This window comes from Abramis brama (assembly GCF_963993115.1).
Source record: "Abramis brama genome assembly, chromosome: 15".
Taxonomy (NCBI): Eukaryota; Metazoa; Chordata; class Actinopteri; order Cypriniformes; family Leuciscidae; genus Abramis; species Abramis brama.
The window spans coordinates 32,417,457-32,444,996 of NC_139977.1; the positions used below are offsets into that span (position 1 = coordinate 32,417,457).

Consider the following 27,540-nt stretch of genomic DNA (forward strand, 5'->3'; position numbering starts at 1 on the left):
TAAAACTTGAGAAATGTAATGGAATAGCATTTAATTACTGTAAAACTGTTTAAACGTTTTAATATGTTAACGATGTGCCCAAATTTCTATACCACAAAACAACTTCACAATAAATTGAGTTTAACATCAGTTTAAAGTGTTTTTCATTGACCAGTGATTCATTAACCTGCAATGAGTACAAGCTCTAAAACAGAACCAAATACAACGTATCCAAATGTATTTCTCTTGGCAACTTTACTTTTACAGCTTAACACTGAGGCTGAGAACTTTGTGCGTCATTTTCTTTGGTTCAATCTCCATAAATAACTTTTGTAGTGCATCAAAGGTGTGTTCCAGCTCACCTGGATAGCTCAAGTTCAGCACATAAATTAGGCCAAATAACATGGCACATGCATGTGCGACTGATGGCAACCTGTTCAGGACTTTCACACCTTCAATGACTATACCAATGTCATGTGGTGGTTGGAGAGAATCACCCTCTTCCCTGATGATGAACACAGCCATTGTGGAACTTGCAAGCTCTGTTTCAGCTTCATCCCTCTGGACAACCTTATTCAGCTTCATCCCTAAGGACACAGACAGTTCCCAAAATCAAATAAAAAAAATGTTGATGATGAGATTAAGCTGGTTTATATTATATTTGGACATAACTAACACAAGTTCCATAATATACTGGTGTAATATTAATGTGTAGGATTTGAGGGCGAAACAAACACAAATTAATCTTCCAGGTGAATTGTTCAAACATAATTCCACACAGAACTCAACATTCCAGACCCCAAATCACCAGTCCAGGGCCATAAAATCAGGCTCCAGCCAGGCTCCGCTAACCTACGAAAACCCCCAGCTAAGAACTTTATGGCTATGCAAGCTTCAAAGAGATGAGCCCAACTAAAAGAAAAACGTTGTCAGCGTTTGATAGTGTTGGAAAGTCAATCAAAATAACAGCAGAAGTTGCTGGACCCCCACGACAGAGATACAAAACAGACCATCTTTTTCTTAAGGACCTCTGAATGACCTCAGGGTGTAAAATCTTTTCAAACCACAGAACTGAGATTTTACCTATAACAATACATAAAATCATCCCAGAACAGTTTCGATGGACTTATAATCAAACATCATGCAACTACATAATTCTATGTTGTTTCTACCACTTATATGCATGTTTAATAAGATTAGATCCCATGTAAGTCATTTAATGGTTATTATAACTGTTAGATGTTTGAATGAAAGTGTGTTGTGTTTCATATCAGTATGATCGTATGCTCTTGATTCAAAAGATGGCTTGATTGAAATCTGTGTAAAATGTTTTGTATTCTTATAATAGTAATAATGTCTAAACTGTGGCCTCTTGTTCTCTCTTGCTATTGCTGGAGAGCAAGGAGATCACAGATAACGCATGATTTACGATAAGAAGAGAATAGAGGCACCTCCTAAATTAAGCCAGTGTCTAATTGGTTAGATCTCTCCTAGGAGGTTGGACAAACATTTTGAGTTTAAAATCTTAGACCCGAACAAAGCTTCGAGCAGAAGAGAAAATGAAAAAGTAGATTCGAAGAGACCAGACAGACTAGTAACCATGTAAACGCGCAGAGATAAAATAACCCAAATCAAGATCAGAAGAACGGGTTCAACAGCTTCATTCAAGCCATCATCTACTCTCGTCTCAATTTCCTTTCTTTTCTTAGTTTCCTTTCTTTTCCATTGTGAGTCTCGGTTCTAAGTTAAGTTTTGCGGCAAGATTTCAGTCCACGTTTCTTCTGCAAAGCCAGCTTCAACAAAGACTTTCCATCCATCCACCAGCACACCACGTGATTGGCCGCCCCAGACCCAGGCACGAGGAGACCAGCCAACGAACTCGGGAAACCCCTTTTACACAGACAAAGGGAATCCCAAAAGCAAAGACACGCAAGTAGCCTCCAGACTCTTAAACTGAACTGGTGTATTTGATATAGATTTAATAACCCACCTAAGTAACGAAGGGTTAAATTAATGCTTTATGGTTCGTTTAGGTTATGTCTTATAAGTGCATATAGAAACTTGGGATTTCATCATCTCACTCTTAAAACTCATTCTTTCCTAACTCTCTCTTTCTTTCTGCAACTCGTATGAATGTGTGTGCGTGTGTTTGTGTTAGATATTAGTTTTATGTGTTAGTCAGAATAATCAATAAAGTCTTGTTTGTATTTTTAAAGAGAAGTGTTACTTGTGTTATGTGCTTACGAGTTTAATGTCTTAAACTGCTGAGTTACCTTGCTAACTATAGTGTTTCACTATATATATATAGTGTTTCACTATATATATACTATATATTTATATATTGCAGAGCCGATTACAGCCAGTTCAAATGAACCGCGAACGAGTCATTTGCTCGGTTGTAATAAGTGATTCTTTCGAATTCCCCATAAATTAATTAATAATTCCTTTGAGCTAAATTGACCTGTTAGAATCACTAAAATTACTAAATTATCTTACAAATGTTACATCCAGGCTTTCAGTGCCTGACTGCTGCTGCTCTGATACCGTAGATATAATGGACACATTTTGTACCAACCAGTCCACAAAGTGTCAAATCAGAATTGTCCATGAGTTTCTGTGGGCTATCCGAGTAAGTGATTTAACAATTGGAATAAAACACTGCTAAGCATCTATCCCGCTGCCATGTGGCAGAAAAAGAGCAGCAGCACGTGGCAAGTAAATTTAAAGTTTATCTGTGCGTATGTGCTTTATCATTATAAAAGCTTATGGATTCATGCACTGTAAAACCCAATAAGTTAACTCAACTCAAACCGATTGAGGAAACTAATTGCGGCAAACCATTTAAGTTTAAAAACAAATACATATGAGTTTTGTTAACTTATATAAATTGAGTCATATTCACTTATAATTTAATGTTAATTTAGTCAATCATTTTGAGTATAGGTAACTTAAAGATTTTAAGTTAATTCCATTCATTTAAAATAACTGGTTTGAGTTCAATTAATAAATCTAATTAAGTCTTAACAACTATATAGCTACTCAAATGGTTTGAGGAAACCGATTGCGGTAAATGATTTAAGTTGATTAAACTCAAATTAATAAAGTTAAATTAAGACAAGGGGAAAACATTAGGATGCAATTATTAACAGCATTTATTGGGGGGAAAAGGGGTTATCAGGAATAAAACAGTCCAAATAACATTAAAACAACTTCATCAAATGTACACTTTAACCATTACATCTACCATTCCTTTAAGACTTTAACAGACTGCCCAAAGAGGGACATTTTAAAAACTAAATCAGTGTGCAAATAACATTAAAACAATTTCATTAAATGTACACTTCAACCATTACATACTATTCAAGACTTTAACAGACTGCCCAAAGAGGGACATTTTAAAAACTAAATCAGTGTGCAAATAACATTAAAACAATTTCATTAAATGTACACTTCAACCATTACATACTATTCAAGACTTTAACAGACTGCCCAAAACAGGGACATTTTTAAAACTAAATCAATGTGCAAATAACATTAAAACAATGTCATTAAATGTACACTTTAACCATTACATCTCTCATTTAAGACATTAACAGACTGCCCAAACAGGGACATGTGTGCAAAATCAGTGTGCAAATAACATTAAAACAATTTCATCAGACACACTTTTCCCATGAAATATTCACGATCAATTAAAACTTTAACAGACAGCACAAATGGGGGAAAAAATTCAAAAACTGCCGTTTAAAATTCTAAAAACAGCAAACTCAATTACCTTATGGTACCAGAAACAGCATGGATTCCATATTAGTCAATCAGAAGTTCATTTTTAAGTGCAAGCAACTTTGGCCTGGCCTTCCCATCTTCGAGATTTAGCAGCACTTTCTGTATGAACTCAAAAAAAATGGTCAGCTTCTTTGGGTAGCTTATGTGAAGGGCATACAGTAGCCCAAAAATCAGCACCAGTGCACTAACCCAGGACTTTGCAGACATTACCACCTCATCTTCAAGGACAATCAGTAGATCCTGTGGGTTGAAAGGCAACTTTTCAACCTCTTCCTCGACAGCAATGATGGCAACTGCTGCCTTTTGTGCCTGGTCAAGATCCTCTCTCTAAATGGATTGAAATAAATCTTTGTTAATGCATGTCTTTACAAATCTACAAAACAAACAGGCCATAGTCAGGGCAGACACCATAACAAAATGTTCATGGATGACAACAAAGCCTTGAAAAATGGTCATGCAGTTCAATTGACTAATATTTACAAAAATGTAATGCTTCTAATTGTAACAATACATTTAAAGGAACACTCCACCGTTTTTCATATTAAACTGTTATTCCCTTAACTAAGACAAGTTGATAGATACCTCTCTCGTCTCAGTGCGTGCACTCAATCTCTCTGGCGCACGGCAACACTTTGATAGCGCTTAGCTTAGCCCAGTTCATTCATTAGGATCCAAACAGCAATGAAGTTAGAAGTGACCAAACACCGCCACGTTTTCCCTATTTAAATACAGTTACACGAGTAGTTACACGACCAAGTATGGTGACAAAATAATAATAATGGCGGAATAGCACTGGGAGCACTACGACTCTGCGCAGTAATATCATCACTCCTGAAAAATCCTCTCCCCCTCTCCCTCTCACTTCTGTCATTAGAACCAACGTGACTTTTTACTGCGCCGAGTCGAAGTGCTCCCAGTGCTATTCTGCCATACATTATAGTTATGCATTTTACCCGCTTAGAAAAGTGCCACGTTTTATTTTGTGTCACCATACTTGGTCGTGTAACTAGTCGTGTAACTGTATTTAAATAGGGAAAACGTGGATTTGTTTGGTCGCATCTCTGTTTGGTCCCTAATGAATGATCTGGGCTAAGCTATGTGCTATCAAAGTGTCGCCGCGCGCCAGAGCGGGAGAGGTATGTATCAACTCGTCTTAGTTAAGGGAATAACATAGTTTAAAGGGATACTCCACTTTTTTTTTTGGAAATAGGCTCATTTTACAACTCCCCCAGAGTTAAACAGTTGAGTTTTACCGTTTTCGAATCCATTCAGCCGATCTCCGGGTCTGGCGGTACCACTTTTAGCATAGCTTAGCATACATCATTGAATCAGATGAGACCATTAGCATCTCTCAAAAAAATGACCAAAGAGTTTTGATATTTTTCCTATTAAAAACTTGACTCTTCTGTAGTTACATCGTGTACTAAAACCGACGGAAAATGAAAAGTTGCGATTTTCTAGGCTGATATGGCTAGGAACTATACTCTCATTCCTGCGTAAAAATCAAGAAACTTTGCTGCCGTACCATGAGTCCAGCAGGCGTAATGATATGACGCAGCACCTGAAAATAGTCCCCAGCTCGGTAACTTCCAATGTGACCGGGACTAAGTTTGTCTAACCTATTAGACCTATTTTATAGGAATGAGAGTATAGTTCCTTGCCATATCAGCCTAGAAAATCGCAACTTTTCATTTTCCGTCGGTCTTAGTACACGATGTAACTACAGAAGAGTCAAGTTTTAAATAGGAAAAATATCGAAACTCTTTGGTCATTTCTTTTGAGAGAGATGCTAATGGTCTCGTCCGATTCAATGATCTATGCTAAGCTATGCTAAAAGTGGTACCACTAGACCCGGAGATCGGCTGAATGGATTCGAAAACGGTAAAACTCAACTGTTTAACTCTGGGGGAGTTGTAAAATGAGCCTATTTCCAAAAAAAGTGGAGTATCCCTTTAATATGAAAAAACGGTGGAGTGTTCCTTTAACAAAATTGTTAATTAGCAAGATTTTATTTGGACAAACACTAGTACTTTACTAGGTACTAATACTAGGTGTATCAGCTAAATGTTCTAGAAAAAAATCAAAAGGAAAAGTAAAAAAAAACACATTAAAGATAGTTAAAAATTAAAGATAACCAGAAACGTAAAAAGATATACAACCTATAGAACAGGCTATTAAAGGATTAGTTCACTTTAAAATGAAAATTAGCCCATGATTTACTCACCCTTAAGTCATCCTAGGTGTATACGACTTTCTTCTTTTAGACAAATAAAATCGGAGTTATATAAAAAAAATCCTGGCTCTTCTAAGCTTTATAATGGCAGTGAATTGCAACCATCAGTTTGAAGCTCAAAAACGTGCATCCATCTGTCATAAACGAACTTCACGAGGCTCTGGAAGGTTAATAAAGGTCTTCTGAAGCAAAACGATGAGTTTGTAATCAAATATTCATATTTAACATGTTACAAAGTAAAATTCTAGCTTCCGGACAAACGCAGTCTACTTGCCCCTAAAGCACAACTTATGACGTCAGAAGTAGCGTAGTGCATCATGGCGTAGTGTAAATATCAGCAGTACATCGCATTTCTTGTAAGTTGCGCTTTACACTTAAGTGGAATCCGTATGTTTGTTTGGCCGGAAGCTAGTTATTTTAATTTATAAAGTTTAATATATTTTTTTACACAAACTCATCGTTTTGCTTCAGAAGGCCTTTATTAATCCCCTGGAGCTGCTTGAAATTCGTTTATGATAGATGGATGCACGTTTTTGCTTCAATCCATTGGTTGCAATCCACTGCCATTATAAAACTTGGAAAAAAGGAATGACTTGAGGTTGAGTAACTGATGACAAAATTTTCATTTCTGGGTGAACTAACTCTTTAACATCTTTAACATTTGTAGCATGGATAACTTTTACACCAACGTTCTCATCCTGTACAGCCCTTCAATAAGTTCAGTTCTACTTACTTGTTCATCGTAGTCTCTTAGTATTGCAGCCATCTTGTTGCCACTGACACCACCCTTTGCTGCCTTAGCTCTGAAAAGATTCAGAAGCTGTGGAGTATGTTTATCCAGGGAGGAGTAGAATGTCTGCTGCAGATTTTGATTTGTGATTCTGTGAAACTCTGCAAGTACCTGCAACAATAAATAGAAAAAAAATGTCTGATGAAAAGGCTGTTATGAATTTGAAAATAAAAATACATCACAATGCTTTTCTACACTGCAAGTAATCTTTGAACACTACAGGGTGCAAAGATGAGCATAAATAAAGTTCACACAAAAAATGTAACTTATTTAATCAACTTTGTTTATACAAACCTGAAAGAAGTCAATATTTTGAGTGAACAAATTTTTTAAAAGACAGCATTAAAACAAAATGAATTTGAATATACCAAAACCTTAAGATACCAACCATTTCTTTTTAAGAAGTAGACAGAAAAACAATTTATTTTAACATCACTTACTTGGGCTTCCCGAAACATAGCTGGCCATCTTGACATAATTTCCTTAACTGATGGACTGGACTGCACAATTTCTTTTCGTCTCAGCGCAAATGTTTGTTGCATGTGTCGATTTATCATCATGACATCTTGGTCCTTCTTTTTAAGTTCATCCACCATATTTAGACGTAAATCTTCCAAAGAAAGTTCATCTGACCCATGAGGAATGTTGGGAAGAAAGTTGACTTCTGCTCGTCTAGGGCGTTTAATATTTGCACGACTATGTTCTGCATCTGGATTGCTCCTGCTTCTTTTGCACCCATTGATGGCAACTTCTTGCATTCCTGATCTCCGAAGTTTGCTTCTATAATTACCCATTTTGAACTTCAAGGACACTTTCCATCCATCATGACCGGTTCTTGAGCCATTTTCCTTCAAACAGGGGTGTTTGTTCACCAGGGCTTCAGCTGCTTGAACAAACTCATTATCACTTGGGTATGCCTTGAAGCTGTAAATTGTATCAATCATTCTCTCAAGTATATTATGTTTTTGATCCCTTGTCAATTTAAGATGCTTTCCTTCTTTAAAATATTCAGAATTGCCTTCTCTCAAGGCAAACTCAACGTCATACGAAAACGTTGGCAGATCAAACACATCAGGCCACCTGCGTTTAGAAGAAGATGATGTGTCCGAAGCCAACGCTGTTTCTTCTGTGTCAGTAGAATGGATTTCCAGCTCAAGTGTTTTGATGAGCTTCACAGTTGCTTTGGAGGGAAGATCATCAATGTTCTCGAGATCACATAATGCATTTTCAAACTCAGGATCTTCAAACTGTAGCTTAAAGTCATAACTCACATTGAGGTTTGTTTTTAGATTCAACAAAAGGTCACTGAGTGTCTCAGGGCGAGATGGCAAAACTACTTTACGGGTACTCATAGGATCTATTATCACCCTCAGCTTTAATGTGCTATCTGATGCACTCATTTCGACTTGGAATCTGTAAGCATAAAAAACACACACTAGCAATCATACTACAGGGGCTTTTGCAGTAATAATAATAAATAAATAAAAATGTATGTAATATTTTGCCACAAAACTGATCAGCTAATTGGCAACCATCAAGACATCAAAATTTGTTTTGTAGAAGATGCATCTACAATCTTTAAGGCACTTACAGTTGACCCTTGAGTGTAGTGATCAGCAATGCAGCAGCAGGCTACTGTAGATCCAAGAGTGAGATGAACCTCTTTGTGGTAAGGATTTTTTGGCCTTTTACCCTGTAAGCAGTCAAAGGAATGCTGTCATGCAATTCATATGGTGATCTCACAAAGAACTTTCCTCCACAGTCTGCATCTAGCTCATAACTACGCAAGTGCTCTACATAGTTTGATTCAAATTTCTTCAGCACAAAATAAACACTGTCATTAAACAGCAAAGTCTGACATATCTCATGAAACTGAGGCAACCCTCCATGTAGCCCTGTGCAAACAAACATGCCCTGTCTGAAAAGGGTACCATCAATGATAACTTGATCAGCAGAGTAAATGGTGTTGCTGTCAGTGATACTGGATATAAATGCCTGTGCATCTTCTGGCAATGTGGCTACTAAGACAGATTTCATGTTTGTGGTTTGGATTTCAGGCTTAAAAAAGGCTGGAGAGGACAGATAGTAAGCCATCTGCTTTTGGTGTCGTTCTGCAAGCATTTTCAAAATGTTTTTGAAGTTGTTCGCGTCATGTACAATTTTCTTGAAAACTTTGTGCTTCCCTTCAAATCTCATGGTCCATAAATGTACCAAAGGACCAAAGCACTTAATTAGGTGAGGATAGTGCTCAATGTAATGGTGTTTAGGGCGAAGCACAAGGTTAGGGAACACTTCCTGTAATAGTTGTCTGTGATCAGAAATTTTGCAAGCAAAGTACTGTAGTGTCGCATCATCAAACGAATTACATAGTGATAAATCAACTATGTCTTTTAAATCCATCAAAATTCCCCAACATTTTTCACCCTCTGGGACAGAATGTCCAATTAGAACAGGCAATAATCTCAGCAAGGTGTGGTTCTCGTGACCATTTCCACCTATAGTGCCCCGGGTTGAAAAACTTTTGGGAATCGGATGTGGACGGTCTGTCTTGTCAGAATGTTCAAAAGGGAAGGACACAATTGCCTTATTGAGATCATCCAAAGAAAAATATTTCTTGGAAATCAATGCTTTTAAGCAAAGTGCAATTTCAACAGGTACAACACCTTCAAGCAAATCATGTAATAGATCAGGTGGAAATCCTGTGATGGGATGGAAATAAGCAAGGCAATCTGACAGGGCACAAGAACTCTTTACCCCATAATCAATATAATCTCCATCCGTTTGAAGTGCTTGGACTATGGTGTCATGGTTTTCTCTTGTCCTTAACTCACAGTTACCAGTGGTCACTTCTGAAGTCTGTATGTCTGTTTTGGGACTGAGGCAAAATCTGCAAACGTATGAGGAATTGAAACTCTCTTTAAAGCCAGCCAAGCCATGCGCCGCAAGATTGTCTGCCACCACAGCAAAAACCGAACCCCTTACACAGTCACCAAGAGACTCAATGTAAACACCTTCCACTTCAAGAGTCTTGAGATCATTTAGTAAGGGTTCAAGAATCCTAGAATAGCCAAAATGTCTTTGGAAGGTCATTGGAATTGCATAAAACAGCAAGTTGTATGGTGTGAAGTGCTGAGCGAAATTTAGCTGGAATGTTAGCTAATGCCCAATACACTGCACACACTTTGTGAATTTTACGAGAAGTACCCAGAGGATTTGAAACCTCAAAATCATCAATGTAAAGTATGAGAGCAAACTTTAGTTTGTCATCTGAGAAGAGGGGATTTTCTTCACAATAAGTGCCATCCCAAAAAGTTGCATAACGTCCATCTTGTGAAGGTGAAGTCTCCAGTACTTTTTCAAGTACATCTTTTTTTTTCAACAACTCCTGCAAACTGGAGAGAATTGGCACATACATGCAGGTGTGATTGGATTCAATCAAGTACTCAACAGGCTTCACAAATGGAAATTTGTGCTCAGTATATGTCTTCCTCCTTTTAGCAGTTGAAAGAACTGCATGTTTAGTTGTGGATCTGTGAAGTACATTATTCTCTGACACCACCTCAACAATTTCATCTACAACTAATTCAGGGACGCAGCACTGGTTTTCAGTAAGTACTTTACTGACAGCATCTTTGATCAAGGGCTTTGATAACTGAAACAGCTGATCTAATTGTTCAACAATTTCTTGAACAGCTTTTTCAGAGACATGCAATATTGTTTGCATTTTGAGGAAAAAAGTTGCCAAATTGTGCTGAAGCTGGTCAAATAATTGACCATTGTCTAACACAGTAGCCTCCAAGACAGAATGACTCTCAGATACCTCTTGGTTATCTTCAGATCCACTGTTCTGCTGCTCAGAAACTTCACTTATTACCATCAAGTCATTATATTCTGAAGCATTGTGGTGCTCCCTCCATTTGTGTGAATTGAATGTGGAGTAATTATTTGTCTGGAAATTACAATTTCTATAAGGACAAGTCACCATTTCAAATTTTTTCAAATGACTTCGCAGGTGACAGAACATGTCCTGTTCTACAAATGGCTGCTTCAATGTGCACAAAGGACAGTGAAATTCCGACTTTTCACAGCCATGTGTCTTTTGCTTCTCAGGATGAAATCTTGTCAAGTGTATCTTCAGGGAATTGTATGATTTGAATGTACACATGCAACCTTCGTACAGACATGGTATGGGACATACTGTTGAATGTACAAAATGGTAAAGTCTGTAATGTTTTAACAGACTTTGTCTGACAGAGCAGACAAATGGGCATAGCTTGCATTTCAAGAGCATGACAGTGATCCGTTATTGAGAAATTCAAATTAGAAAACATGACAAGCACACAGCTTTGTCAGTCATTTTAACTAACACTAGCAAACCAATCTGTCATTTTAACCTCAATTGCTTGTTTTCCTGAGCTCCAGACTTTATATAATCGCCCGTTTTGAATTCAAGCTTAGGAGGGAATATTTGTATCTTTCTCTTTAGTTTTTACCACGTAAAATGTCAGTCTCCTTTGTGTCAAATATGCAAAATGCACAGCATACGTTCCTCTATGCCGAACTGTAAAGAAAAAAAATTTGATTAATTTCCCCCTGTTAAAACTGTAGTTTATTCACAGAATAATAACAAATAGTATAGGTTAGCTTGTAGTACCTTTTTCTTTAGTTGTTGCCACGTGAATTACGGTTGTTGTCAGTCTCCTCACGATATCCAAAAATGCCCGAGGAAGACGTTTGTCTATGCCAAAATGTGAGAAAATAAAAATATATATTTTTCCACTGACAAAGCTGTAGTTTATTCACAGTATAATAACAAATAGTATAGGTTAGCTTGTAGTACCTTTTTCTTTAGTTGTTGGTACGTGAATGACGGTCGTTGTCAGTCTCCTCACGATATCCAAAAATGCCCGAGGAAGACGTTTGTCTATGCCAAAATAAAAATATATTTTTTTTCAACTGACAAAGCTGTAGTTTATTCACAGTATAATAACAAATAGTATAGGTTAGCTTGTAGTAACGTTACCTTTTTCTTTAGTTGTTGCCGCGTGAATGATGGTCGTTGTCAAGGATATCTAAAAATGCCAGAGGAAGACGTTTGTCTATATAAAAATGTGAGAAAACACAAAAATATTACTTTCCCAATGACAAATCTAGGGTTTACTCACAGCATAATAAATAAAAGAATCGGTCAGCTTGTATTGCCTATTTCTTTAGTTTTTGCTGTGTGAATCACGGTCGGTGGAGGAGAGTCAATCAGTATCCTCACTGAAAAGTATTCAAAATTGCGCGGGACACACTATGCCAAAATGTGAGAACACACACACAAATATAAATTACTTTACCACTGACAAAACTGTCGTGTAAGTTAACGTTACTAACAGCACATTAACGTTAACTAGGCTAACGTTACTGCTGCTGATTTAAAAAAAAAAAAAAAAAAAAAAAAAAAAAAAAACGCAATCTCTGAGTAACGTTAGGCAATGTCGTCGACACAAATTACCCTAACTTAGCTATTCGGTCTTCTTAAGATTAAGAATCACTACTACAATACAACGTTAAAACATTTAAGAGTGCTAGCTAGAAAAAGGATGAAGCAGTTTGCCATGCTTACCCGTTAATTCTCTTCATGCCCGCCATCCTGATTTTGACTTTGTGATTGTGACTGAGTTCCGTGAAGCTGTTGTGGGGGATGGGCAGATTACGCCTGTTGAAATAAATGCGCGGTTTTTCCGGTCCGTGAGGGAGAACGCTGTGATGATTAATGACATATCTAAATGAAGGCTTTTAATGAAGCTGATAACTTTAAATGTATTTATTTACGTGTTTTCCATTAGCTATCAAAAGTGTAAAAGTATAGGCCTTATACAAAAGTCGTTTCTTGAAAAATATAATTTAAAAAGAAAACCCACCAGCTGGTTTCTAATTTACTTATATTATTTTTATTTTCAACCATTAACATAAACTAGATTAAATTAATTAAATTTAACTTAAATCTTTAGAGTTAAAATAACAACTAGGTTATTCATAACTTATTCAGTTTAAGTTTTGCTTAATGCATTGCAGTTTTTGAGTTAATATCACAGTTTTTATTAAGTGAAATGAACTTTTTTTTAAAAATAAGTTAAATGAACTCATTTCGTTTAGTGACTTTCAGTGTTAGGTTTTACAGTGTGCAAAACTACTCACCAGATACTCCTTAATAAGTTGGTCCAGGTCTTCTCCGAAGTAGAGAATTAGACACTTCAGCAGACACTCTCTTTTTATATTGACTTCAAGGCTCTAGATGAGTGCACACACATACAAATATATTTTTACATTTTAAAACAAAAACATGGACAATATTATAAACATTTTTTAACATTTAAAAAAATGGAAACAACACAAGACTAAGATGGGGACAGAGTTACAATATAAAAGGAACAATATAAAAGGAGCTTTATCCTGCTTTTTTAAGTCTTTCACAGTCAACTATAGGTACATATACAAATGATAAAATGTTACCTTTGGCACAACATAGTTCGCATTTGCACTGAAATATTACTTAATTTCTGGTGCTATGGCTTCATGGAAGTGCTGCCCATTTCAGGAAGTTTGTATCAAGCAAACTTGACATTAAACATTTTATCAATAGCCTTGCATTTTGACCCAGCGTCAAATCATAAATTTAACCTCTTAAGCCCCACCTAAACCGAGCACATTTTCTCCAGTTTGGCAGCACCCAAATCTAAAAGCGACAAAATGGCGACAAAAACAGGATGAAAACACAACAAAAATGTGACAAAAAAAGCGAGTAAAACGTGACAAAAAAGTGATAAAAACATACCGGAAAAGCAACAAAAGAGGGACAAAAAACGTGACAAAAAAAAAAAACACGACAATAAAGCAATGAAAAAAATGACAAGAAAAGCAACAAAAATGGGTCGGAAAAAAGCGACCAAAACGCAACAAAAATATGACAAAAAAGTGACAAAAATGTGATGAAAACGTGAAAAAAACGCGGTGACGACGTGACAAAAAATTTATGATCACTTTTGTAGATCTTAGCTTTCAAATGAGGCATTTTAGCTTTTCGATTTGGGTAAAGCTGAACTGGAGAAAATGCCCTTGGTTCAGGTGGGGGATAAAAGGTTAGAGTGCAAAGTGTAAATCATAAATATAATAAAAGCTTATTTTTTTAGAAAGGATGAACACGTGTCACAGGAGAAATCACATTTTTGCGACAGACATTATCTGGCTCAAAAATAACATTTGTTGTCACTGTGCATATTAGATGCTAGAAGAGCCACTCTTGTATCATCTTTGAGCAAAATAATCGCACTCTAACTGACATCATGGAGAAATGGGTCTTTATGTTTTCCTCCACACCAACAGCTCTACGTCATTGTCTCATTGGCTCAAAGATCTTTAATAAAACTATAGATAGGACATCCCCACAGTAATCCATTGGAGAAAATGGCAAGCTCTGTTGTGAGTGGCTGTTCTCCTGTTTGAAATCTTAGTGGGACTGTCTCTCCCAACTCATATAGAGTAATATGAAACTTCTTATTTTTTGAATTTCTTTTCTTGGAATTAATGATTATTTGACTTTATGTGTATGTGCCTGATCTAACTAACCTGGCAAGAGCCAGATTGATATTACAGTGCCAAGAACATTTGCCCTGACATCAATCTGGGACCGCGCCGGCTTGAATCGTTCGGGGGGAGGTCGCATGTTTGGAGCAGCATTTGCTGCTGATTGGATCAAGAACACTGCAAATCCATTCAATGTTTAGTTTTGAAAAAAGTTATGTGTGTTTGTGTTACGTGTTGTTCAATAGTGTCTTTTTCGCCAGAACCAATTTTGGTTATGTGTATGTGCCTACACAAAATGACAATTTTTTTTGAAAATGCATGTCATTTTGAACAAAATTGTAATATTTCATAGCAGATTTCTTATAACAGGCAATTAGTAACCTCTACTTTACAGGCCATTACTTATAGTTCAAAATATTACATGCCTCATCCTCTGTGAACATTGCAGGCCATCAACTCTTCAACTCCCAATTCCCTTTCCACAATTTCTTGTCTTCGCAGTGAAAAGGTTTTGGCCATTTTGTCCTTTACCACTGCACGATTGTCTCGTTTCTTTACTTCTGTTAAAAGTGAGTGTCTCTCATTTTCCAGTTTTTCTCGAGTCTCTCCAGTTGGAATGTCGGGTATGTGGTTTGCTTCTCCTCTCTTTGGTCTCTTTACTTTTTTTGCTGACAAGACATCCTCTGGGGCTTTGGACTTCAATGAATTTACAAGTAACTCAGAACACCCAGTAGCCTTTAGCTGAGTTCGGTATTTACCCATTTTTGTCTTAAACCGCTGCTTCCAACCATAGCAGCCATTGTACGAACCAGGTTCAGAAAGACATGGATGGTCCTTGATTAGAGCTTCTGCAACTTCACTGAAGTCTGCATCTGATGGGTAAGCTTTGAACTTGAATATTTCTTCAGCTACCTTGTTTTTGTACTGTGCTTAAATCTCGTCTTGTTTGACCTATATACTCTGCATTTACTTTTTCTAACTGCAGTTCAGTGTCATACGAAAACTTGGGGATTGGAAACTCTCTAGGCCACATTTCACGACTCAGGCTCTAGGCTCATAGACACTGAGCTTGATGGTGAGGAAAGGATCTCTGTGTCATCTGAATGGAAGCTTGAAGATTGAGCATCCTCCAAGACAGTGACATTGAATCTTTGGCTGCAATCATCAGTTATTGGGATGACCTTGATAGTTGTCAAATCCTCTAGTTCAGCTGTAGATGTCAAATTTACAAGTGCATCTCCAAAGTCTTTGTCTTGGTACTGTAGTCTGAATTCCCCATTCAAGCCACACACTTTCCTGACTTCATCCGTGAGTTGCTTCAGCACTCTAGTAGTAGACATGACCAAGTCATAAGCTCGATAATGTTCCAGGTACCAAGCATCCAGGTTTTTTACAATGAAAAGCAGGGTCTCTTGTTCAACAATCATATGAACAATTTCACAAAACTCTGGAAGTCCAGCCAGCGATCCATGGGATAACACCATTCCCATCCTGTAGTTTAAACCATTGTAGAAAACATTTTTTGCAAGGTCACTGCCCATCCAAAGACGTATCATTGAAATCTTCGGTACTGAAATCATCTGCGGGCTCAGGAAGAATGCTATCAATGTGGATATGATCAGAATCATTTGTTTAAGCAGAACATGTCGTTTTTTCAAGAATTCCAGGTTTTAAGTCATTCACTGAACAGCCCTTATGATTTCTGCTTTTGTGTGTTCGAAATGAAGCATAAATATTTGTACAAACAGTCCTGAAAGACACAAACTACTGTTTCACTGTTCAGAAGATGCTGCGAAATATGTTTAAAGTAATCTTTTAATCTGGCTCTGGCTCTTGACTGTCTGAGAAGTCACCCTCTTCGTCTCTCACAAAATTAGCCATGTTCATTGCCATTCATGTACTGTAGGAAAAATAGTCAGCTACTATTCACGTCGGTATGTTGACGGAAGTCGTGGGATTTCATGTGTTGCGTGATCTGCACCCAAGTAGCAGTGCTTCGCCTGTGCTTCCCCCTAATATAGTCCCAAGTCAATATCTGCCTAGGAAATCGCCTAGTGTTAATCTGCATCGCTATTTGTACTTGTTGTGAATACGCAGGCCACAAGAAGTAATTAGGTGTTTTTTTTTATTTTTTTATCACTTTTACTCAGGACATGCTAGCTGGCAACAAAGGATTCCATTCATTAAGCTAAGCTAAGCTAGGGCCGACCCTGTTAAACTAAAACAACGCATGCACTGAGACAAAAATGCATTTGCCCACCTATCTAAATGTAGGAAAGAAGGTGAATAAGCCCTATTTCAAAAAACGGTGGAGTGTTCCTTTAAGCGCCAAAAATGACACGGATTTAATTCACGGTGTTTATCAAACTGTGAGGACAGTGATTTTAATTTTATTGGGAGAAATCAGACAACTTGCACTGAGCTGCTCGGGAAGAACTGGAGTTTTGGAGTTTTTGAGGTAAATCTTTCTTAACTCTCACATTTATTAATAGTGTAGTTACCATCTAACTTTAAAATGGAGTCAAAATTTATATTAAAATCAACAACATCTGTAAAATGCGACAGTTTGGAGTCCAGATAGGCTAAATACAGTTGCAAACTCCTTAGCAGATATTCGAAGTTTGAACATTTTAGCCTATCCCTCATCAAACATATTTGGGGAGATAGTGTTTGTATCTCAAACAAGATAACAGATCTGATCTTGGTTGTCTTGTAGGCCTATCTATTCTAATCTATCGTCACCTTCCTAAAATAATTGTGAAAATGAAAATGATTTTGTCAATTATTTTAGGAAGGTGACGCTATGAAAGTTAGATAGTTTAATAGGGATTGGTTTCCGCCAGTAGAGGCGCTAGAGCAACCGAAGCAATGACACACATCCAGGAGAAGAAGAGAAGTGAGCGAGGGAAGGGAACATAAACACGAGAAGTGGAACACAGCCGTTCATTCTGCTGTAAATCTGCTGTTTTCAGACTGTGAGTACATTTATTTTATCATTTATTAGGAGAAATCTAAATACAAACTACCCAGCCGGCATTTCAACGTTGATTCACCGTTGAAACAACGTCAGGTACCATGGTTGAATCAACAGTGAATTACCTTTCGATTTTGCAAAACGGATCAACGTTGATATTGTGACGTCGTTTCACTGCGGAAGAAACAACGTTGATTCACCGTTGAAATCGCGACGTCGTTTCACTCTTACCTTTCGGGTTATGGTCTTCTGTCGACGTTGAATCAACGTTGAATTAACGTTACCTTTCGATTTTGCTAATTGAATCAACGTTGATATCGTGACGTTGTTTCACCGTCTTACCTTTCATCATGGGATAATACAATTGTACATTCGATTACAAACTAGTTTGCAGTTGGAACATGAGTCATGACAATGCTGACTTAATTTGTGATTAAAGGCAGGGTAGGTAGAAATGGTCTAAAAAATTTATTTTTCAAATTTGTTTAAACTTTATGTACATATCAATACATAATTAAAATGTAAGTACTCTGAAAAAGAAAGTATCAAAATCGAGTGTCTGTAGACCTCTCACGACTGTTTTAAAGACATCTCATTATTTCCATTCACTCCACCCCCTCATTTCTGTGCTTCTTCCAAAGCCACGTCCCCAAAACACATGAACGCGCGACTCCGACCGCTGAGCTAGAGGACGCATTATTTACCTGAGACAAGCGGAGGGGAAGGGGCATTTTTTTGCCTGGTTTGCCTTCACTAACTGCATATGCCGGTACTGTAAATTTAGATTGCTCTTTCTCTGCCATTGTTTTGGTATTCCTAGGTTCAGTGCCTTCTTCTTCTTCTTCGATAGATTTTATTGGCAGCTTGCAAACATAGTGCATTACCGCCATCTACTGGACGGAGGTGTGATCAGGTTCCGTGCCTCTCGCACTCCTCAAATCAAACGGTCGCGCGCAAGTGGGTAGGTGCTGTGTGGCAAAAGGGTGGTTGCCATGGTTGCGAGAGAGTGACAGTCGCCTAAGCCAATCCTTTGATTCGTCCCGAATCGAAATAATGAGCTGTGTTTAATACAGATTATACGGTCTAGAGTCACTTGATTTTTATACTCTTTTTTTCAGAGTTCTTACATTTTAATTATGTATTGATATATATAGAAAGTTTTAACAAATTTGGATCTTTAATTTTTAATAAATCCTACCTACCCTGCCTTTAACTGTCCATACTGTACACTAAAAATTGTTAACTGTCAAATGACTGGCAGCAATGGCTTAATTAAACACATTAAATAATGAGTTAACACATGCTCAAGATTGTAAAACAAGTTTTATTCTGAAAAAACAAGTCTAAAAATACTTTCTAAAACAGATGAAAAACATCTCAAACTTTAAATTGCAGCGTTTTCGAAGTAATGTTAAAAACCTGTAGAAGTAAACATCTAAATGGAATATTTAAAGACAGTTTTTGTTCAATTACAGTAACCCTTAAATTAAACATTTAATATTTAAAATGTACAGTAAAAAAAAAGAAAAAAGTTTTTAAATTCTCAAATAAATGTGACAGCCTTGTGCAGTGCTCCGACAGGGTCCCAGCTCGAGGTCGATTCCGATGCCATCACTTCCTCTTCACTTCTTGCCCGCTGTCTGCTTCTATCCTATAAATAAAAGTAAAAACACTGAAAACTGAAAACACTGATACAAAATAAATCATGTACAAGATTTTCACTTTACAGTTCAATTTGTCGGGTAGAAAGCAAAGTATACAACACTATCCATTCTAAAACACATATTTTATGTATTCAGATGTACATTTACACAAGAAATTCTTCAGAGCCCCAAGGTGGAATTGTAAAAAATGTAATATTACTTCCATGTGTCAGTTACGGTTACTATAATCATAAGGTCATGATTTCATCCTTAAAACAGATGAAGAAATCAACAAATTGTGGTGTTGAGCTGAGAGGGTTGAGGTCTGTTGTTCTTTATATCTTTCAATACAGGTTTATATTGTTTCAACAATTATATTCTGTATATTTCTGATAATATTTGTGGAGAAACATTACACTGTTTTAATTCAGAATCCTAACCATACATTGTACTAATTAAAAGTAATTTATTAAATCAAGTAAAATATAAAAATAACACAAAAGGCCAATGAATCCGTACCAGAAGTGATAGTGCAATGTAGCAGCTAAAGAATAATCCTCCACCAAATTGCCAGTAATCAGCTGGATACTTGGCGAATCTGAAGGGGGAATGAAGAAATTATTCAATGAAAAGTCCTTAAAAAGCAGTTGTTTTTTTTTTACCATTCCTTTAAACAATCTTAAAATTGATTTAAATTGTAAAACGTTTGCCATTATAACATTCACACAACATGAACTGAGTAATGTCATCTTTGAGACTGTTAGTATTACATGATTAAAAATGTAAACATAAACTTAAAGCCGTGGCAATCCCATCAGAAATGTGTATCATAGCAAGGGAAGCACACACAAAAAAGCCAAATGGTACACCAAAATCAAACCATCAAATAATTTTACCTGCAGCCGCATTTATCCTATTATGACACGTCTGAGGGTCTTTCTCTTAATGGTTTCCAGTGATTAAAGAAAGGACTGATGAAGGTGACATGAATCCACTTTCAGTGCGCCACTTCAGCAGCAAAAGGACAAAAAGTTACTCAGACTTTCTATCAGTAACGTTAAATGTCTTACTTTAAAGATGAAAATCATACTTAAAGGACAAATCCAGTGAAAAATGAACCTGGGGTTAATTAACACATGGTTACCGAGTCGATCGTTCCCTGCGATGCGTTTTCATGAAAATCGAATGTATAGAGTTTTATCTTTAAAAACAGATTAGCTCATAACACTAGTATATGGGGCACAGAGTAAGTAAAAGTAAATCGCTAGTTAATACCACTAACAATGCTCAAAATAGCCTCACACTAACACGGTAACATAATGAGGGTCCCTACATGCAAACCGAAGCACTGAGAACTTTGTAAGTGTACAGACAGTTTAATAAGAAGATACTTTATAAAGACAGTACATTACGCGTTTACATGCAGGAGCCATCTTGGAAAACAGTCTCGACTAATCGAGCCACGAACGGCGTGCTAAGTGAGCTGGTTGATAGGAATTACGTTTGTGAAATCTAACGTAGCGCGGCGTTCGTGGCTCGATTAGTCGAGACTGTTTTCCAAGATGGCTCCTGCATGTAAACTCGTAATGTACCCCCATACATTATGTATGCCCCATATACTAGTGTTATGAGCTAATCTGTTTTTAAAGATAAAACTCTTTACATTCGATTTTCATGAAAACGCATCGCAGGGAACGATCGACTCGGTAACCATGTGTTAATTAACCCCAGGTTCATTTTTCACTGGATTTGTCCTTTAATACTAATATTAATTCCTGTGTAGGTTTTCGAACAGTGGGTAAAATTGGGTCTTTCTGTTGGGTGTTCTTCCCATAGACTGTAAAAAATAGGTTCTCCCCCGATAAAAATCTTATTCCAATGCTTGATCTAAAAAAAATGTAAACAAATATCTTTTCAATATCGTTATCAGTGTTTGAAGAGGTTATGTAAACTTCTAACGAATAAATGACGGTTTTATCACTTTACTCATTCCCACGCTTTTTTACCTCTCATGCGTTTTTAAACTAACATTAGCTGACAACATTAAACACATAACGTTACAACAAAACACAGCAATGTCAGATGGTACTAACTTACATTGAAATACATGCTAATATCGCTACGCTAATGGTGAAGCAGTACAAAAACACACACAGAGATAACTTATTTATCTTATGAGGTTGCAGTAAGCCTATGACCATTACCGTGTCCCAAAACGTTAGACTGTTAAGGACTGAAAAATGTCTTCTTACCTGATATCGCCAGTATTTTTACAGACCACGTACGACCCCTTCCTCTGTTCACATTCCAGCTTTTGTTCTTCATTGACATATCAACTCAAATTCGCTCAAAATTTAAGAATTCAACAGGCAGATATAAAATAATCCAGGTCTGACCGAGTAATCAATGCTAGCAGCAGCTGCTCACCGACCAAGAGTAACGGACGTATTTTCAAACTTAAAATAGGCGCGCAGAGCCGCGCACACTCTCATTGGACAGTTTCCTGGAAGACAGACAGATTAACCAATCATGCTCAAAGTAAAATGGCGAAACAACCAATAGGCCTATGTCACGAAAAAATTGAAGACCGGAAGTACGTCTTTTAGTAGGGATACGGCTCTTCCGGTTAGCTTTTTACAATGGCGGAGTCCGATAGATACCGCTGGACCAAATCTCTCCGCAACCTGCCTGAATTCACATATGACGATGTGGTTCGGATGGTCAATGAAAACTCTCAAGTGGAAAAGCGTGAAAGCTGAGGTATGGCTGTCTACGTCCTGACGCAGAGCAACCCGGTACACTACAACAACGGCGGCGGGCCGTTCGCCAGTAAGGTAAACGTTTCTATGGTAACAGCGAGTTGGACCATTCAGCAGACGCTGCTGCTACGCTTAGGATTGTGGGTAGTGTAGTTTTTTTCATAAGATCGCGGATAAAACATGTTTTTCTTAAAACAAGGGTGATTTCATACGAACTTATAGCTTATACAGGAGCAAAAACCTTTGTTTCACAACCTCATAGCTCGTGGTCAGTCTACCTCGGATAGTTTAGACATTATGGCTGATAATCTAAATCCTTATCGAGAAATACTGTTGACCGGAAGTTCTGAATACCTACTCCGCGTTCTGGAAGCAGGAAGTGTGACATAGGCCTATAACAATAGTTTGCGCGAGTTAACATAGTGGTGTAGGCTATTGAGTTTATTTGCAGTCTGTATTAATATTTAATTAATTGGTCAATTACATGACAGTGTGAATATTAATGTAATAATGCAATGTGTTAGGCAAGCAGACAAAATTGTAAATTCACACAAAATCACATAAGGCAAAAGGTTTCTGCTGCACTGCTCTCTTGAGGGTGAAAATATTATTGTTAATAATGATAATAATTGTATTTTCACATATACATTGAAGAGCTGTTATGATAAAAAATCATTAAATGCTAATTAATTATAATAATACGTAAAAGGCAGATATTTTTGTAGTATGTTGTCGAAAACATTACGTTGTTTCAACGTACAGATCTTGTAAAAATTTCATCGTTGATTTAGAAGTGTTTTTGTTAAAGAGGCTATATGCAACTTTTTCCCCAAAATAAACGTAACAATAGCCTTTTTATTTGACCATTTATGACTCAAACATCTCCTGATGAGCATACTGACACCTTGTCAGCTCACAGCGGGTGCACCTATAAGCCTGTATCCTATTTTTCCTATTTTCTGTCGGGTCGGATTTTTCGCGCGCTGTCTGCGGATGTGACGTCAAGCGCGTTCATGTTAAACGTTTCACATCACTCTGCCACCACCGCTAGTCAGCAAACAAACTTAGTTTCTCAAACAATATATGTATTTGACTGTTCTTACCTCTGTAAACATAATGTTGACTTCTTTGCAGCGGATGACTTGTGAAGTGTGCACGTACGAGAGCGAGCAGAAAGGAAGAGCAGTTCCGTTTTTTGGCCACAGGTGTCAGTCGCGAGTTTAAATTTCAGAAAATCGCATGTAGCCTCTTTAACCTTTTTCAACCATTTAGCATTAAACGTTATTACAACAACTGACATTATTTCAACCATATTTCAACGGTTGAAGGTCGGTCATGTGCCGGTTGGGTAGGAAACGAGTCAGTTAACTTAGTGAATCACTCAAATTTAACTGACTGATGTCAGTTAAAACCTGGTAAAATGAGTTTTTAGTGCATGTTAATCATTTAATTTAAGAGCAACACAAAAATCAGCTCAGGGCTCGAAATTGCTTTTTACTTGGTAGCACTGGTAACAAAAAGTTAGGAGCACCCACCAAAAATGAAGGACCCAGAGAGTATATTCAACTACACAGTATTGTTATTTTTGTGTTACAAATATTCTTATGATCACAGAAGAACTTGAATTGGAACTAGAAGTAGAATTAAAGATTATAGTTTGGATATAAACCCTGGTGTCTACAGAAGCAATCAAAATAGAGAAAAGCACCTTTTGAAAGTAACATGTAGCTTCAAATAACAATTGTATTGATTACATTGTTACACTACTAGGTGGCGACAAGTGAGTTAAACGAATTTATTATTGAATTATTCATTCAACAGATAGATTAAAAAAATGCTGATTCATCCATTAACAAGCAAAGTATTTATTATGATATTAAAAGCCATGTTTCCACTGTCGGGTCAGTGCTAGCCAGGGCTTTAAACGGGCCGTGCTGGGCTAATCGCCCCGGGCATGTAGCATTGAGCCCAAAACACACTGCGTTTCCACTGTCGGGCCAGAAGCTCTGCAGCGCTTCACTAAAACACACCTCTCTGGAACAAGGTCAAACAAACCCATCATTTCACCAACAAATGGAAGTTTTATAAAAAAAGGAAGTTTTATCAGAAAAACCGATGTAATGATACCTGAATCAAATTTTAAATAACATTTAAGATCTTAATGTTTATATCTTATACCTTTGGTAAAAAATATAAAATTAAAATTAAACAGATTTTGTGTAGCCACGATTCCTGAATGAGTGATTATTAAGAGTCCGTTCATTTACTGAATCATATACTGAATCAAAACACTTATAAACCGACCAGGGCAGTTATAGAATCAACTCAACTCAGATTGGATCCTGAATCTCATGTGTGACTTGAAATGAACAAATGTTGTTTGTTCGGTTCATTTTATTGAATCAAAAACAATCAGTCATAGCAGTTATTGAAATAATCTCACTGTGATATTGAATCCTAATCTATCACTACTGAATCTTATATTGACTGGTTGTTTGTGCACAGAACCATGTTTAAAGATTATGAGTTGTGTTTCTAGTCATTTCTAGTAATCCTGATGACTTTGATTAACTGGTTCAGGTGTATTTAATGTGGGATGGAATGGATCTACACTGACCAGTGCTGAGTTTCCCAAAACCTTCATGAACCTTAGTTGATTTTAGAGAACATGGCCATCTATGGACTTTAAGATCAGCTAAGCTTACGATGGTTTTTATTCTGACAAACTATAACTCAATATACAGTAGTATCTCAAAAATCAGCCAGGTGAGTTGGAATTTGAAGTTAAAACTTCAATCATGAATAGTTTTAAATGATTACTTGAGCGAACATTTGCACCTGAATAATTGAGAGAGATTGTAAGTGTGATGATCATCTGCTAAATGAGCAACAATGACCACAATTCACTCCTTCAGTCAGTGAAGCTCCCACAGCCGTTCATGAGAGTTTAAATGCTGGGGAATATTCCCATCTTCCCACAGGAGAAGAAGAAGCAAGCAGGAGGAATTACTCCAGGAGAAACTACTGACATACTATTGTAAAGATGGAGATTAAGGAAGAACCCTGCAGAATAAAAGATGAAGATACAGAGGAACAAATAGGTTGGTGTTTTCCTTCATTCTCTTTAATGACTGATGAGGAACATTTAGATGAAAACTGACATATAACTTTACATCCAAAACTAGATACTAGTAGACTCAGAAGTAAACTAGATATTTTTCTAAATTAAGAATGAACTTTTTTTCTTTGTTTCGCATTTGTCCTTTTTTAAATTGAATTTATTATGTTGATTTCAGACCTGATGGAAGTGAATGAAGGCAAACACCATTATTTCACAAATGAAGATGAAAAACTGACATATAAAAATGAAGACAAACATCTGTTTCCAAAATCTCATCATTTCAAAACTGAAGATGGAGATGCAGTTGTTTCAAAGACTGAAGAGAATTTCACACAAAAACAAGCTGGAAAATCTGGAGTCAAAGGATCTTTCACCTGCTTTGAGTGTGGAAAGAGTTTCATTCAGAAAGGAAGTCTTAACAGACACATGAGTATTCACATTGGAGAAAAACCATTCACATGCTCTCAGTGTGGAAAGAGTTTCAATCAGAAAGGAACTCTTAACAGACACATGATTAGTCACACTGGAGAAAAAACGTTCAGCTGCTCTGAATGTGGAAAGAGTTTCACTGAGAAAGGAAAACTTAATGTGCACATGAGAATTCACACTGGAGAAAAACCGTTCACATGTTCTCAGTGTGGAAAAAGTTTCATTGAGAAAGGAAGTCTTAAGAGACACATCAGAATTCACATTGGAGAAAAACCGTTCACATGCTCTCAGTGTAGAAAGAGTTTCACTCAGAAAAGCACTCTCAACAAACACATGCTTATTCACACTGGAGAAAAGCCTTATACATGCACTCAGTGTGGAAAGAGTTTCAGTCATAAAGGAGGCCTTAATGTGCACATGAGAGTTCACACTGGAGAAAAACGGTTCACATGCTCTCAGTGTGGAATGAGTTTTGGTTACAAACATTCTCTCGATGATCATCTGCGCCGTCACTCTGTAGTGAGATCATTCAGCTGTGATCAGTGTGATAAAACATTTGTTTTTGAATCAGACTTTAGAAGACACATTACAACTCATACTGGTGTGAAGCTTCATGTTTGCTCTTTTTGTGGAAAGAGTTTTTCACGACAGCAACATTTAAATAGGCATGAGAGTATTCATACTGGTGTGAAGCCTCATGTTTGTTCTTTTTGTGGAAAGAGTTTTTCACGACAGCAACATTTAAATAGGCATGAGAGTATTCATACTGGTGTGAAGCCTCATGTGTGCTCTGACTGTGGCAAGACCTTCATTACATCCTGCCGCTTAAAAACACACCAGAGAGTTCATACTAGAGAAAAACCGTACAAGTGCTCAAACTGTGGAAAGAGTTTCTCTCAATTAGGAGTCCTGAGAAGGCATGAGAAAATTCATACTGGAGAGAAACCGCACAAGTGCTTACACTGTGGAAAGAGATTCACTCATTTAGCAAACCTGAAAGAGCATAAGGTAGTTCATTCTGGAGAGAAACCTTACAAGTGCTCTTCATGTGGAAAGAGTTACACTCAGTCATCTAAACTGCGAAATCATGAAAAAAAGCATTGCCAGTAGTTTTCTAAGTGAGCAAAATTCACTTTCACATCCATAATTTGACTATTCATAACAAGACTATTCGTTGTTCGTTTTGGCGTTTATTATTAGACTAATCGCATAGGTATATTAATAAGCCATATCATAATAATGATACATAGCCTAATCAAAATGAATGATTATGAATGTTGTGAAAAACAGCAAGGAGACTGTCTGAGCATTTTAATGATTGATAATTGATTATTGACAATGCTTATTCGTATCTCAGCAGAATAGTGCATATACCTATATGTGTGTTTCATTACATAATCTTAGAATATTTGCCCATGGACCTGTTTCCCCTTTGAACCATAATTTGAAACCATCAACTGGTAGGATATATCCAATTTTCTTTTGTTTTTCGGACTCAAAGGACTTTGATTCATGGGTTTTATTGATTTTTGCTTCTGAAATGGAGAGACTTTATTTTTTGTACTTGAACTGATCGAGAGAAGTTAGAACAACTCTTTAAACTGAATCGCTTGATTCACAAACTCTTGATCAACTGAGTCGTTTTATTCACAAACTTTGTTCAACTGAATCAATTCATCTTTCCAGCATTTCCAAATCATATTGTTGAACATACTGCTTTTACTATTGAACGAAAGGGTGGTTTATTGGAAGGAATTCTGAATTGCATTGTGTTTTGAGTCAAATCCAATATCTGATTACATTTCTTTTTGTACATTTTGGCTATTGAATGTATTATTTTGTTTTATTATTGTAGGTTACTTGGGTCAAGGTGAAAGAAACAGACACAGTATTGATTGACTGACTGTTAGCAATTGTTCATATTTGTCATAAATTTTTCTGAAACAAATCATGAAGTCTTGTTTGTCTCCTTGGTTACCATTATGAGTTCTGTGTTTCAGCTGTGTTTTATTATCATCTCGTTTGTGTGTGTGTTTTATAAGTTTTACCCTCACAGTCACTCTTTGTCTGGTCCCCTTTTATGTTAGAGGTTGTGTTTTGTTTGCTTGCCTTTTTGGACTGCCTTCGAAGTGGATTATTAAAAACCTTTGACACTTGATCATCATCTTCTTGTTCTTCCTTCGACTGTGTGTGACAATTGTGAGTGTACACAAATAAAACTTGTCAGTTTCAAATGATGTATTGGGCTACTTGT

At 36.9% G+C, this 27,540-nt stretch overlaps 2 protein-coding genes and 1 long non-coding RNA gene across 5 annotated transcripts in view; 2 read left to right on the forward strand and 1 right to left on the reverse strand.

The window, feature by feature from the left end:
• The window catches only part of LOC311097516 (uncharacterized protein), a 202,312-nt gene that overhangs the window by 108,928 nt on the left and 65,844 nt on the right, over window positions 1–27,540 (forward strand). The window lies entirely within an intron of this gene.
• Window positions 458–17,734, reverse strand: LOC311097533. Its single transcript, XR_014609274.1, has 3 exons — window positions 17,566–17,734; window positions 12,975–13,067; window positions 458–566 (listed from the first exon to the last, which is right to left on the reverse strand). It is a non-coding gene; the product is annotated as an uncharacterized lncRNA (long non-coding RNA).
• LOC311097510 (uncharacterized protein) overlaps window positions 17,231–27,540 on the forward strand; it is a 53,276-nt gene continuing 42,966 nt past the window's right edge. Inside the window, exons 1-3 of one of the 2 annotated variants that reach the window (XM_084137241.1) lie at window positions 17,231–17,335; window positions 24,718–24,837; window positions 25,033–27,444. In XM_084137241.1, the coding sequence (XP_083993367.1) occupies window positions 24,780–24,837; window positions 25,033–26,396 (1,422 nt within the window). In that variant the 5' untranslated portion in view covers window positions 17,231–17,335; window positions 24,718–24,779 and the 3' untranslated portion in view covers window positions 26,397–27,444. Of the gene's footprint in view, window positions 17,336–24,717; window positions 24,838–25,032; window positions 27,445–27,540 lie in introns of those variants that run through there. The other variant, XM_084137243.1, reaches the window with a different exon arrangement.